We start from the raw sequence: 15,145 nt of genomic DNA, 5'->3' as shown, positions 1-15,145 counted from the left end.
GAAGGAAGGAAGGAAGGAAGGAAGGAAGGAAGGAAGGAAGGAAGGAAAGGAAAGGAAAGGAAGCAAGAAAGGAAGGGAGGGAGGGAGGGAGGGCAGGCGGAAGGAGGGATAGATGGGTGGGTGCATAGATAGATGAATAGAAATTAAGCTCCACAAGAGCTGCTACTTTGTTTTGTTTCCTGTTGAATCTCCATTGCTTAGCACAATGTGTAGCACATGGTAGATACTAAAAAAAAAAAAAGCTTAATTAATTACCCTTTAATTGATTAAATGATGATCCATTACATAAACAGAAGTTTGAATGGATGGATAAATGGATGGTTGAGCAGATAGATTGGTGGATGAATTTGCATTATAAGTACTCAAGAGCAAGATGCACCTTGATGTAAGACAAGAGAGTCTCCATTGTCCATAAAGCTGTCTCCTCATTATTTTACTCTGGCCTGTTGCCACGTGTTTATTGAAACATCAGAGACCAGTTTTTAACTCAAAACACTCTAACACACAACTTCCCTGTCAGTCACACCCAGAGCTGAGGTTTATCACTACCATGTGACTCAATACCCATTAGTATCACTGCTGTATAGTGAGCAAGGGAGATGTTTTTCAGAGAACTTCCAAAAAGCCACAGTCCATGTCCTGGGAACCAGATGATCTCTAAAATCTGACCTCTGTCATTTCCACAGCTACCCAAGACCTAGCTGGAGGTCTAAAATGCCCTTTAGGAGGAGTCAGGGACTCCTGGGCTTGCTCACAAACCCTGCAGGGACCCAGGCGCTCATCCCTACAGAGACAAGGACACTGGGAAGATGAGTCTCCTTCTCCTTCTAAGCCCCTATGAGATGTATGTAGCTCAGGACTCTATAGGAGAAGTTGCAAGGATAATGCAATAAAGGGAGAACGCTGGGAGAGGAGGGAGGACAAAGGGGGCATCCAACAATCTTGTAAGGATATTTAATAATGCTCCCTAGGGACAGGGAAGAAGAAACACAGGGGGAAAGCTGTAAGTCACCATGGGGCTTACATGATGAGGCTTTGCTTCATGGGAGGTGAGGAGAGACAGCAAGAAAGCCTGCCCAGCATCTCCTCTGGGGTGTCCAGCAGATATCTCAAATTGAACACAAGAAAGCCTGCCCAGTATCTCCTCTGGGGTGTCCAGCAGATATCTCAAATTGAACAAAACTGAACTCTTGATCGTCTCCATAAGCCTGCCCCTCCCACGATGTTCCCATTTTGGTAAATGGCAAATCCATCCATTCAATTGTATAGACCAAAAACCCTGGAGCTGTTCTCAGCTGCTCTCTTTTTCTGAACACCCTGCACCCGATTAGCAACTCCACTGGCTTTACCTTCACATTGTGTGGAGAATCACTTTTGCACCATCTTCACTGTTACTACTGTGGTTCTGCCCTGGCCTTTCCCTACAACCTGTTCTCCACCCACCAGCCCTCCAGAAAGGTCAGGGCACATCGCTTCTCTACTCAGAATCCTCAGCGGCTCCCATCCTCCTCAGAGTAAAAACCAAAGTCTAGAGTCGCCCACGAGACTCAACCCAAACTGCCCTCAGCACTTCTCTGGCTCCATTGCCTACTACTTCCTCACCTTCTGTTCCTTTCTCCAGCAAGAAAAGCTCACCCCTCTTGAGGTCTTTACCCTTATGATCCCCTCTGCTGGCTTGCTCTTCCCCCAAGATATCAGCCTGGCTCCCATGCTCACTTCCTTCATGTCTGTCTTCAAATGCCCCCTTCTTAGTAGGACAGACCTGCTCCTGGACCCAAAATTCCCCATCCTCCCGCTCTTCTCTTTTCCATGGCACTTACCAGCCAACCAGCTACATATTCTACTTATGTATTTGGAACACACGTACCAAGACAGCAAGGGCTTCCAGTATTTTGGTACGGGATTCCTAGTACCCAGAAGCGCACCCCAGCATCTAGTGGGTGCTGAACCAGTACTCGCTGAATGAATGGATGAATTAATGAATGAGCAGAATATTTTGCTTTTGTTTCTTCACAGTCCTGTCACAAGTTGATTTTCTTATTTATGCTCTTAGTGTCGCCTCACTGTCTTGGTGTGCCTCGTACCCCACACAGTGCCTTAATGACAGCATGGCTGCCTCCGTGCCCTGCTCTGAAGGCTGACACACCCAAACTCAGATTCTAATTAGCTCCCTTGTTCCTGAGCTGACTGCTAGGGAAAGCTGGCTGCACCTGGCTCATATGGGGAGGGCAGGCTATGGTGTCACCTTGGGCCACTTCCTCCTTTGTGACCCTACCTTGTCCCTGCCTCTCTCTGCCTCAGCATGCAGTAGGTACACCAGCTACAATAAGCTGTGGTTTCATCATTTCTCAGGATCTCCCTCTCTGGACTGGGAACTCCCTAAGAACAGGGTCTGTAGCTTTTTTGAGTCTTAGGATCTCAAAAGTGACATTTGAATTGGGCCTTGAAGGATGAACGTGAACTTGCTGGGCACTTAGCGGAAATGGCAATAACTAGGTCTAGGTCTGATCCTGAGGACCAGGAAGAAATGGAGATAGTTGGTGCAGACCACTCTTTCTAGGATTTTGTCTGTGAAAAGGAAGAGAGAGAAACATGGTAGCTGGAAGGTAAAGGTTTAGTTTTTAAATCTAGACCCTTTTTAACCCAGGGCCCTCCGTCCCTGTCTCCCAGTCCCTCCTTCTGCACACTCTGTTTCCATCTTGTTCCCTCTTCTCCAGCCAGTTACATGCAGAACACATGCCTCTGGGCCTTTTTTATTCCTTGGAATGTCCTCATCATCATCATCATCATCATCATCATCATCATCATCATCACCATCGTGAGCTATTATAGTGAGCTATTTACTGAGGTATTTATATGGCCAAGATTCACATGTGTTTACTTATTTGATCACCCAGTGGCCCTATGAGGATTGCACTATGACCATGCCTGTGTTATTCACAAGGAAACTGAGGTACAGGGAGGCTTGGGTGACATTGCTGTAAAGTGGCAGAGCTTCAATTCAACCTAAGTATTCATTTGGGCTCCAGATTCCACAGTCTCACTCCACAGCTATAGGGTGTCTGCTTCCCCAAGTCCCAGCCCCCATGTTAAGCTACCCTGGGAAACTTCCCTGAAACTCCTGGTCCAATGTGTGCTCACCTCACTGTGCTCCCTAGTGAGACCTCATACACGCCTCTGCCCTAATCCATCCCTCATAGTGTTTCCGTGGGTGCTGGGTCTGTCTCTCCTGCCAACCAGGAGCCTTTGAGGGCAGAAATGTGTCCTGTTGTCCTTGTGGGGCTCAATGTTTGTGGTTTATCCCTAAGTATCTTCATGTTCTTTCAAGGTCAGCATGTTTATTCCATTTAAGTACTTCAGGCTCCATTTATGGGCATGTTATTGAACCCGTTTCTGAAAATTCTCCATCTTTGTGTTTTCTACCTCGTATTTCTTTTGATGGTTTGACTTTAGAAGTCCTAAGAATTTTCCCTTTGAATGTAATTCATTATGAAGGAAAAATGAACCATGGTCTGGGTTTATTCTAATTGGAGTATGGCATGCCTGTCACACATGAATGGGTTCGCCAAGCCAGCCCTGAATTTGTTTCCCACTGCCAAGTATCTTAAAGGAAAAAGGGGTTTTCAAGCCAGTTGTGCAAATATTTTTAAAAATCTGATAACTTCCTATCTTGCTCCTTAATAAGTTTAACGGTAAAAGAAAGCCTTCTGGCATCATGTTATTGAATTCCTAAATCTTTAGCTTCGAAGAACTTCACTTGGATTATTAGCAAACATTCATCGACCCCCTTTTCTGTGCCAGGTTGTCCATATATATTATCCCATTATGGCCTCCCAGCCATGCTAGGCAGTAGATAGCATCAGACTGCTTACAGAGGAAGAAACAGAAGCTCAGAAGAGCCAAGTCGCAAGCCCTGTGCCACACAGCTGGGGTTGGGCACCACAGAAATCTGAACCTGGCCAGGTCTCGCTGGTACCCGTTCAAGGCTTGGTCTGCTGAACGCCAGCTGCTTCCTTCCTGTTTCTTAAAGCTGGTCCTGGTGCCAGGACCCTCCACTTTAAATTCTGGGTATAACTGAGCAGCAAACAAGGTCTATCTTGGCAGGCGAGGCTTGGAGAGTTTGTTCTTTCCTCTTGCAGCCAGACAGACAAAGCAGAACCCAAGCCTGTGTACTGAGTGCCAAGACGTGCATAATCTCCTTGAACTCCTCCATCACTGTCGTCACCATCGTCATTGAGGGGAGAATGGCTGAGGGCTGATGGCTGTCTTATTTGGTTTTCTCTTGGTGGGTAAATGGCATCCAGATCCAATAATAGAATGGAACTTGGAGAAAAGCTGAGAGGAGAGAAGGGATGGGGGGAGGGGACTTTATATTTGCTGAGGGGCTTTCCTATGCATGTAGGAAGGTAGGCACGTAGGGAGGCAGAAATGCAGCCCTGATTGTCCCCATCGGAGACAGAATGCCCATGTGGTTGGCCCAGAGGAGTAGTTCTCATATTTTATGTTCTAAGCAACCTAACCAAAAGGTTGTCTGTCTCCAGTCCCACAAGATTTTGGAAAGATGATCCTCAAGACTGTTTGAATCCAGACATTAAATAAACAAAACTGCACATTTGTGGGAACAGGGTATTTAGCAGGAGCTTACTATAGGCCAGAGGCTTTAAGGATACGTATTATCTTGTGTAATCACTGCAATAAACCAATGAAGGAGATATTTTAACCCCTCTTTGCAGACATGGAATCTGGGGACCTGGGAAGTTCTTTGTCCAGGTTGCACAGAGGCTGCTGTGGGATTGGAGCTCATGGTTGTGCCAGACCACGGCACCCCACCTACAGCCAGTCCCAAAGCAGAGAGACCTGGTTGTAGCTGGGAGGGTGGACATTCAAAGGCCATCATCTTTTAGGACCCACAGACCCCTTTGAGAAAGTGAACGAACTTCTCCTTTTAGACAAATGTACAACCCACCCCAAGGTAAGAGAATTTCAGGGAGACCATAACCCCTTCACACTCATTGTTGACCATAGCTGATGATCACCTGCTCCCCAAGGAGGTTATTCCCTCCAGATCCAGAGAAGTCATGTTTGAATGTTGGCTCCCCTGTCTTTGAGCTTGAGTCTCAAGCACCAGGCTGTGGCTATCCTTGGCTCCAGTAATGGAAATTGATGAGTAGTCCAAAGCTCTGGCCTGTACTAACTAAAATAACACCAAAATAACATGCTAGGACCTTCCTATTGACCCAGTTCATTTTTATACAAAAAACAAATAATTCCAGTTTATGTATATCTCCCATACAGAGTCCTCCGAAAGAAAGAAAACCCTGGTGTATGATCTTTGCATAATAGATCATTATAGGTTTATTAAATCTTAGTAATCTAGGTTTCAAAGCTTCTTTGAATAATTCTATTTTCACATGTAAATTTGATAACCCTCTAAAAAAAAAGGAGGAAAACTTCCAAGGGAAATTATTTATTCTTATTATAAAGCCTAAAGTAGTCCAAAGCTGGGTTTATACACATTAACTGTGATTTTCATCACAGTTAACATATGTTGACCCCCTATTATTTGCTCAGCACATGCAAAATGCTTTAATACACATTATCCCTTTTCATTGCTTGCCCACAGCAGCCCCTTGAGGGAGACAAGGCCATCATTATGACCTCTACATCACAGAAGAGGAAACTGAGGTCCAGAGAGGCTCTGTGACCTGGCCAAAGTTAAACACCGATAGGTAGTGGCAGAGCTAGGACTGAAGCTCTCTGGGTTCCAGACCACCCCAATTGCTTATACCTCAAGCAGTGTGTGAAGCAACGTTTCACATGGATGTTTGAAATGAGAACTTGCTGCCTATAATGCAGATTCCAAGAAAGCAATCCTCTGAGTGCATGTAAGTGTCACTTGTACTAGAAATCAGAAAACTTTTGTCCTCCCCGACATTCAGGGCTCACTTGTGGAGACGGGTCACCTTTGTTGTGAAGCCCTCTGACCACCACCTCATCCCCTGGAACCTTGAGCTACTTACCACACTAGGTCATGATCATCTGCAGTGAGCTCTCCACAGGTAGTAGTGTTCTGAATAAGAGTCAGGGACACTGGGGACATCCGATGAGGGATTGGACCAACATTCATTGCCATGGCAACGGCTACTCAACTTGGCCTCTGACCAAATGTCTCAGCAGGTGAGCAAGCAGGAAGAAGCAAGGATGACTCAGGGCATCCCAGCCTGGGGTGAACAGGAAGATGACTCATCTATTGAGGGAAGGGAGACAGGCAGGAGGCCCGCCTTGGATGTTGGGCATCTCCGTGAAGGTCTTATCTTCCCTGCAAGGCTGAGAGTTTCTGAACTGCAGGGATCAGCTCTCCATCACGTCTCCATCCCACATGGAGCTCCGCACAGGACTAAAGAGTGCCCAGTGAATCTGTATTGTCCACTTAATGCCGAGTTGTGTCCTACGACAGTCCACGGTGTTTTCCAAACTGCTCATCATGGCCCATTAGCGGGTCATGAGATCATTTTGGGGGCTGCAGACCAGCATTTTTATTAATAAGATAGAAGAGAAGTGAAAAGGGAAAAAAATGACAGTGCGTCCTACTTAGTAAGGATCATGAGGGGTTTTTTTTTTTCATGGAAAACATGCAAAGTATGTATGGGGTGTGCGCGTGTGTGTGTTGTGTGTGTGTATACGCTGGGCTGTGATGTAAAAGGTTTTTTTATCCTGAGTCACAATCAAATGTCTGAAAGATATCAGAGAAAAATTTTAGAAAGACACTTATTTGGTCAGTTTCCTGATTGTAAGAATATTACCAGTGACCGTTTATTTTCATTGTTCATCTACTTCTTCGGGATTCATCCAAAAATCACCTACTGGCATGGCCTTCTCCGCTGTGTCATCCTGTTAGGTGTGAATGGGAAACACCCAGGAACAAGTGACTGGCTCAGTGTGTCTAGAGTCACTAATTGGGCAACACGGGTCAGAACTGGTGTGTGACTGGTACCACCTCACACCTGCCCATCTGCAAAGCAGGAGTCTTTTGTTTGCTGAGCCTTTGTAGTTCAAGCAGGGTGAGCAGTGGCCTTGAACTGCTGACCTCTGCATTCTGTCTCCACTCCCCCTACCAGTTGGCTTAAGTCCCTCAGCACCTGTATATTATCACTTGTATCGTTCCCATGTTATTTTCCCATTGGCAGTCTTGTCTCCTTGGTTAGTTTTTGCACTATTCGAATATGTCTTCTGCTGCTTTTGTAGCTCCAAAATGCAACTCTCTAACGGGGTTGGGAGTAGAGTAGGCACTCAATAAATGCTTCCTATTTATTGACAACTACTCATTGTTCAGATCCCTGCTAAGACACCCCTTCATTCCTCCTGTTCTCCTACAGTAGAGCATGTACTATACGGCTTCATGGTTATGTGTGTTAACGGTCTTCTCCTTCACTTAGACTATGAGCCCACCGAGAACAGAGAGTGTGTGTATTCTATCCATCACCGAATCCTCAATCCCTAGCACAGCACAATACCTGCCTGCGTTGCCCATTGTGTCCTCAATGATCTGCACTTGGTAGTTGTATCTGTTAGTTATCACCAAAACAATGCTGAGTAAAAAAAAACCCACACTACCTCAAAGGCATACCAAATACATGTTTGTTTTTGTGGAGGAGCTCGAAGCTACAGGGAGGTACTAGATCTGTTCCATGTGTCTTCTCACCACCCTTCGATTAGCAGACTAGCAAGGGAATGTTCCACTCACGATGATGGCGGAGGTACAAGAGAGCAAGTTTGGCCATACAAGCACTTTCAGGCCTTCGGTTCCATCATGTCCCTTCATATACTTTCTGCCAAAGTAAGTCAGTTCGTCAAGCCCAAAGTCAAGGAGCAAGAAAGCATGCTTTGCATAGGAACTTTTGGGTGGTGAAGGGAGAAGTGAATATTTCTAAATAAGAAACCGAATTAAGTTCTCAAGCTCTTGCTAAATGCTCATGGAATGGAAAAGAAGGGAAGAAATTATTCGATTCCAGGGATCTCCCATAGGTTTTCACCATAAAGTTATAAATGTCCATGGGGACTCTCCTACCTCCTGACATGTAACTCCACAGAGAATGCCAGAGTTTTGTCTAGCAAATAACAGCCCAACCACCCAGAGTTAAGCTTTCTGGGCAAATAGCAACTGCCAGCAGGCTGCTCAGGGACGTTCAGGGATGGCAGCCGCCTCTGGGAGGGAGAATGGGACAGTGACTGCCGGCTTCTCAAAAGGCATCTCTGAGTGGATAGAAGCCAGGCTGGAGGGGGAAAGAGTGTTGTGTTTTGTGTCCCCTAGCAATGTGTGCACGCAGATGAATACCCACACGTTTGTTAAAAATAACTAGTCATCACTTCTAAAAGGAGTTCAGAGCCCTGGTCCCCGTGTTGGCTTTGCAGTACCAACTCTGGTGCGGTTTGAGCTTGTGCAAGGCTTTCACACCCTTCCTCTGCTTAACTGAAAAATAACAGCCTGTTTTCTTTCGTTCTCTCTCCCCACCCACTGCAGGGGTGCTGTGCCTGCCAGACAGCCTGAACCTTCACAGAGACCCTCAGCGGACGAACAAGCCGGGGGAAATGCCCATGTTCAGCCAGTCGGAGTTGAGGACCATCGAGCAGTCCTTGCTGGCCACCCGTGTGGGCAGCATCGCAGAGCTGAGTAAGTGGATGCCGTTCTCTGGCTCTCTCCGTGCCCAAGGTGCCACTGCCCTCAGGACAGTGCTTTGTAACCAACCAGGTGACACCTTTTATTGAGCACATGCTGTGTGCACAAAACGGTGCCATGATAGCCATGGGGAAGGCAAGGGCTCGAGTCAGACAGGCCTGGTAAATTTCCTGGCTTTGTCACTGTCGTAAGTTTCCTGAGCCTCAGTTTCCTTTTCTATAAAATAAAGAAAATAGGGGTGCCTGGGTGTCTCAGTCGGTTAAGTGTCTGACTCTTGATTTCGGCTCAGGTTGTGATCTCAGTTTGTGAGTTTGAGCCCCACATCAGGTTCTGCACTGACAGCCCGGAGCCTGCTTAGGATTCTCTCTCTGTCTCTCTCTACCCCCTCCCCTCTCCACCTCTCCCTCTCTCTCTGCCCCTCCCCTGCTGGTACTCTCCCTCTCAAAAATAAATAAACTTAGAAAAATTTTTAATAAAAAGTAAAATAAAGAAAAAATAGTACCTAACTTAAAGTATAGTATAGTTGTGATGATTCAATGAGCTAATGCCCATAGAGAGGGTTTGCCATGGTGGCTGGCACACAGTAAATGGTCTATAAAGGGTGGCTGGTCACTGTCGATTTCCAGTGAGATCCATTTAAAGCGTACATCCGGGGGACGCCTGGGTGACTCAGTCGGATAAGTGGCTGACTTCGGCTTAGGTCATGATCTCACGGTTCACTAGTTTGAGCCTTGCATCAGGCTGTCTGCTGTCAGCGCAGAGCCCTCTTCAGACCCTCTGTCTCCCTCTCTCTCTCTGCCCCCCCACCACACACATACACTCTCTCTCTCTCTCTCTCAAAGATAAATAAACATTAAAAAAAGAAATTTAAAAAATGTTTATACAAAGCATATGTCAGATCACATCTTTCCTCTGTTCAGAATCTTCCACTGACTTTCCATCAGACCCATAGGAAAAGTTAAAGTAAGCCCTTACAATTGCTTCCGAGCCACCCCACATATCCCTTCTATTCATCCACTCTCCCCCAAGGCCCACCCCAGCCATCCTGGCCCCTTGTTTTCCCGTGAATATAGCAGGCATGCCTTAGGACCTTTGCACTTACTATTCCCTCTTCCTCGACCACTCCCCCACCAGATAGCCATATGGTTGACTCCCTCATTACCTTCAAGTCTCACGCAAAATTATGATACCCTGAAGACCCTTATCCTCCTGTATTTTTTGTTTTTTAACAGAAGTTTCACTGAGATAAGTTTGCCTCTTCAAAGTGTTCAATTCAGTGGGTTTTAATTACTCACTAAGGTATACCAACCATCACTACAATCAGTTTTAGAACACCAGTGTTTATCACCCCAACGAGAAACTTGATAACCATTAGCAATCATTGCCTTCTCCCTCCACCTAGCCACACTCTATATTTGTACTCATTTCCTTTTTTAAGATTATTTATCTCTGAATATATTCTTACAGAGAGTAAGTTGAGATATTTATTCTGTTCACTGATGTAATCCCAATGCCAAGAATACTGCCCGGCACATAGTACGCCTTCAAGAAATATGAAGGAGGAGGGATGGAGGGAAAGAGAGGGAGGGAGGGAGAGAGAGGAGCAGAAAGGCAGAGAGAAGGGAGGGAGTGTCAGGAAGGTTGGGTGTCTCCAGTTTGAGCAGTGATTTGCCATGTTTATGCACCCTCTAATTCAGGGCTGTGCTCTTTGAGTCTGGCCATTCAGAGCAAAATAATAAAACGGTATTTACTTACGATTCTGTGGATTGCCAAATTACTTGACTGTTGTGTTCTTGATGGGACCGGAGCATTGATCTCAGAAATGCTGGATTATGTCGAAGTATGAGTTGGTGTGAAATTCTAGACAGTTCTGAACCATGAGAGATTCAGGGTCCAGAAGGCAACTTGCACCTCTTCCCAAAGGAATTCTTGTATACACAGGACAGGCACATAGCTTGCTCCTCCAGAAAGAGAAGTCATAGCTGATTGAAGCCGTTGTGAGCCCTGTGGTCATTAGGGAGCCGATTTCCTTGCACCTGAATTTGGAAATTGTGCTTGATTCTTATCAGACCCAGAAGTCACAAGATGCCACCAGTCACAGGGTCTCCAGCTACCAGTTGGCTATTGTTCTTAAACTTCTGGGTGCCCCGGACCCTTTTGACAGTCTGGTGAAGCCTGTGGACCCTGCCTCAGAATAATATTTTTAAATGCATGAAATAAGTGGACACATTTACAAAGGAGGCTGATTATATTAAAATTCAGCTACTGAGGGGTGCCTGAGTGGCTCAGTCGGTTAAGGAGCCGACTTCAGCTCAGGTCGTGATCTCACAGCTCGTGAGTTCAAGCTCCACATCAGGCTCTGTGCTGACAGCTCAGAGCCTGGAGCCTGCTCCAGATTCTGTGTCTCCCTCTCTCTCTCTGCCCCTCCCCTGCTCATGCTCTGTCTCTCTTCTCAAAATAATAAACATTAAAAATGAATAAATAAAATTCAGCTCCTAAATCTTTTTAATCACAATTGCGATGTAGTCATTCTACACTTTTCTTAGCACATTATGTAACAGGATCTAACAACAGTTTTGATGACTCCATTATTTTGAAGCAGTGATGTGTGTGAATGATATTTTGAAATCTTCAATAATTGGAAAGGTATAAGAAAGTGTCTGCCTTTTAACAGCTCCCCAGAGATTTGGTTGTAGCGGGTCCAAGCGGCCCCCAGAGTGGGGTGGTGTCTGTGTGGACATAACCTGGGAAGAGCTCCCTCACTGACTCTGCACTGGCATCCCAAAGGTTTCTCCTGGGAAACGTTAAGGATCCCTCTTGGAGTCTGGCTCCTGGGCTGGGGCCCTACCGACTTCTGGCACTCTTCTAAGAAAGGATTTGCTAAATAAATCTGTACTTCACCAAAGCAGGCAGCCTACAGGAGCGGCTGGCCGCATGAACTGTTTTTAAGGACAATTTGCTCTGTAAACTAGACGCTGTCGTTCTCGTCGAATGTTGACTTTCACATACGAATTGTTGGCATACAAATGGGGTGCTGCTAATTACAAAGGGGTTTTGTACGTTCATTAAGTCAGCCTCACAGAACGTGTGTGCAGAAACACATTGATAAGCCACCTCAGCGACTGGAGGTAATAAAATTGCCTTCTTTTCTGATCTGACTGTAATTTAGAGTGGCTTGCTCTGTGGTCTGAATCAATACAAGCCTTGCTGTCTCTGTGTACATAGAGAGCCGTTCTTCATATTCAGAGATTACTCTACCAGTGTGGATTGTAGAAACTACTGTTTTTCTGCAAGGGCGAGATGCAGTGAGTTCGTTCCCAGATATCCCTGCTCTTCTGGAATCAGGCTGCCCAGGGTCAAGAGCCGAGTCCCTACCCATGGCCTTCTCAGTAGTCAGTAATAATAATAGCAGCAGCTGATGTTACTGAACCAGGGAACTATGATAAATCCACATGAGTTATTTCCAGTGTAATGACTGTTGTCCACACTGGCAGGAATGGAGGCAAGAGGAGAATGAGCAACTTGTCTAAGATCAACCATACCCATGAGCTGGAGGGCTTGGGACTGAGCTTTTCCGCCTCGCCTCTAGACTGCCCTCCCTCTGGGAGAAGCCCATTGGATGTTTCTACATGTTACAGGTACAGTGAGGGCTGTGTTCCAGCTCTGAGGATCTGCCATTTGGTCTGTAGGATGCATCGTGGATGCTCTCCTCTAAACATAATCGGAGGTGCAAAAAGTCACAAAGGATTCTATCCAGATGGGGACCACTCTGTGGGCTGAGACTTCTCCCTATAGCTTCAGACCCTGCCTATAGCTTCAGAGCATCACATTAAAATTCAGAACTTGGTCAATCAGGATGTCCCGAGCACTTATCTTTGTCCAGCCTATTATGGCTTGGGGCGAAAATACGTCCACTCTTTCTGGAGCACCTACCGTGTGCCAAGTGTCTGAAATAGATTAAAGGCATTCCCATTTCACAGATAAGAAACTGAGACTTGGAAGGATATGTGTCTTGCCCAAGGCCACATAGCTGGTAAGTGGCAGTGATAATTCAAACCCAGTTTTTTCTTTCTCTGCCTTGATTCACTGTGTTCCAATTCAGCTTCGCATCACGAACACCTAACACATCACTCCTAGTGTGGGAAATCGCTGTCGCATATCAGTGAATAACGGGATGGCACACAGCGAATGAGTCTGTGAAAAAAAGATCTGAAGAAAATGAGGGGAACTCCTGATGAAGGTCCACTCGAATATTAAATATTCTATGGAACTGGATTTTGATCTCAGAGACCTGGAACTAAACCTACGTGTGTCTAAAATATTTGAGCACAAAGCTAAATTAGGATGCTAAGAGACCCCCAAACTAACACAGGCTGGGATTTTTTTTTTAACTTTGAGCCCTAGAAAATTTACACGGTGATGCACTGAACATCACAGTTGACCTAGAGACTGGTGGGCAGTTCCTTCAGGCACTCCTTCCCTGAACCAGTGAGCGGATCTGAGGGAATTGGGTCCAGCCGGTCTCTCCTAGTAAGGCCATGGGAAAAGCAGAAGTCCTGGGTCGTCTTACTTTTGAATCAGCTTGACTCTGCATTTGGCTCCATTCAATCCCACATTTGTGTCCTCTGAGGTCTTACCTCATTTCTTCTGCCTGATGTCCCAGCCTTAGCCACAAGCTCTCAATGAAACCCCATTGGACAGTCGTTAATTACAGTGTTTGCTTTCTGTGGTTTAGAGGGGAGAAAATGAGAGCCTCATTGTAAAATGCCTCTTTTTATTGTCTTTTCACACTAAACTGTGAACTTGTCGCTTCCACTCAATGAGGCAGTCAAAATGGGGCCATTAATTTACAACAGTGAGTAAAAAGAGTTTCTGGGTTATCTCTCCTCAGTATCACTAGAAAGAAAAAAAAGCTCAGTCCTTTTTGCTTGGACAAGAGGGTTTCTCTCCTTGTTTGGAATGTAGCTGGGCTCTTTTCAGAGAGTCGTGCTGCCTCTAGCCCCTGGGGTGCACCTGTGACCCTTTCAGGTAGCAAAGTGGCCAGTGGCCTCTTGGTATTTCTCAAATACTCCACTCCACCACAGGGCCTTTGCACTGCTGCCCCTTCAGCCTGTAAAGCTCTTCCCCTGATATTCACAAAGCTCCTCTGTCACTTTATTCAGGCCTCTGCTCAAATGTCACTTCCTCAGAGAGGTCCTCCTGTGACCACCCGCCTCCCCCTCCCCGACTGCTCTCTATACACTCTTCCTGCTTCAATTTCTTCATGGCACTTACTACCACCTGACATACTGTATGTTTATTTATGTATTTTCTGTCCATGCCACTAAAACTGTAAACCCATGGCAGCTGAGAGATTTTTGTTTTAATATCACTATATCCTTAGGGACTGGAACGATGCCTGGCACACAGTAGGACTCACTAAATATTTGATGAATGAATGAGTGAATGAATGGTAAGTTTCCTGCTGAATCCAGAGTTCAGTCTTCTGTTGCATCTAATGACTTGGATTACACGTGGTCTTTTCATTCTTTCATTTTCAAGGGAGGGGGTTTGGGTGAGGCAGGTTAAACAGCAGTTTAAGATGCTGGAGAATGCCTCTGTTTTCTCCTCCATGCTGTGTAACATAAGGCAAGTGACTTGGTCACTCTGATCTCTGGTTTTATCATCTATGGAAAAAGGGTGGCGATACTTTCTCTCCCAGGGTTATAGGATGTTTTGAAAACGTACTGTAGTAAGTGGCAGCTGAGTGTGGATGAGACAGAGCGGAAGGAAGAAGGTGAAGTTGCTGTCTTCTGTTCAAAAGAAGCCTACCATTGGAATGTATAGCCCTTTGTCCTGGGAGATCACATCTGGCATGCAGGGGGATGGCTAGTGGGAGCTTCTCTGATAACCTGAGTCTGGCAGGTTACAGCAGCATTTCCCAAGGGTGGGACAGGAGATGATCATAGGTGATACACAAAACACTTTTTATTTTTAATTGCTATGAATTTTTCATGAGCACTAGAAAAATATTGGTTTTCCATTTATGGCACTGATATGAAGCTTCCTTTTACAATGAGTGAAAGAATGAGCTAATTTAAAGAAAAACATTAAGCAGATAAATTGTACCTGCAGCCCACAGATATGAGAGAAGTCCTGATGGTGATTCCCCCATGGCTGACATTTGAGAAACCTGGTTATAAGTGAATTCTATAAGGTTCCTGGAACCAACTGCAGCTGCCCAAACTTAGAGCAGCTAGTGACAAGTGTGTTTGTTATTTTCAGTTCCTGAAGCTAACAGGTGAAGCAGCAGATATGTGCTCTACATACGTGTAGGGTAGTGGTTGAGATGGGGCTAGCGATTGCAGAATACTTGTGCCAATTCCATCTCCCATGGCCAGACCTCCTCAGAGATGACCTTAGGGCCTCCGGTCAGGAACTAGGCTGATGGTAATGGTGATGATGGTGGTTGTGATTATGGTGGTGATG

At 45.8% G+C, this 15,145-nt stretch overlaps 1 protein-coding gene across 2 annotated transcripts in view; it reads left to right on the top strand.

Moving 5' to 3' along the window:
* ABTB3 (ankyrin repeat and BTB domain containing 3) overlaps positions 1-15,145 on the top strand; it is a 313,737-nt gene that overhangs the window by 172,335 nt on the left and 126,257 nt on the right. For both annotated transcript variants that reach the window (XM_040490986.1, XM_040490987.1), the window contains exon 2: positions 8,522-8,671. In XM_040490986.1, coding sequence (XP_040346920.1) covers positions 8,522-8,671 — 150 coding nt within the window. The remainder of the gene's footprint in view (positions 1-8,521; positions 8,672-15,145) is intronic.

Source organism: Herpailurus yagouaroundi, unplaced genomic scaffold (genome assembly GCF_014898765.1).
Source record: "Herpailurus yagouaroundi ecotype Mexico unplaced genomic scaffold, PumYag 182, whole genome shotgun sequence".
Classification (NCBI taxonomy): domain Eukaryota; kingdom Metazoa; phylum Chordata; class Mammalia; order Carnivora; family Felidae; genus Herpailurus; species Herpailurus yagouaroundi.
Note: the sequence above shows the minus strand (reverse complement) of the source record. Positions and strands in the feature narration are given on the sequence as shown.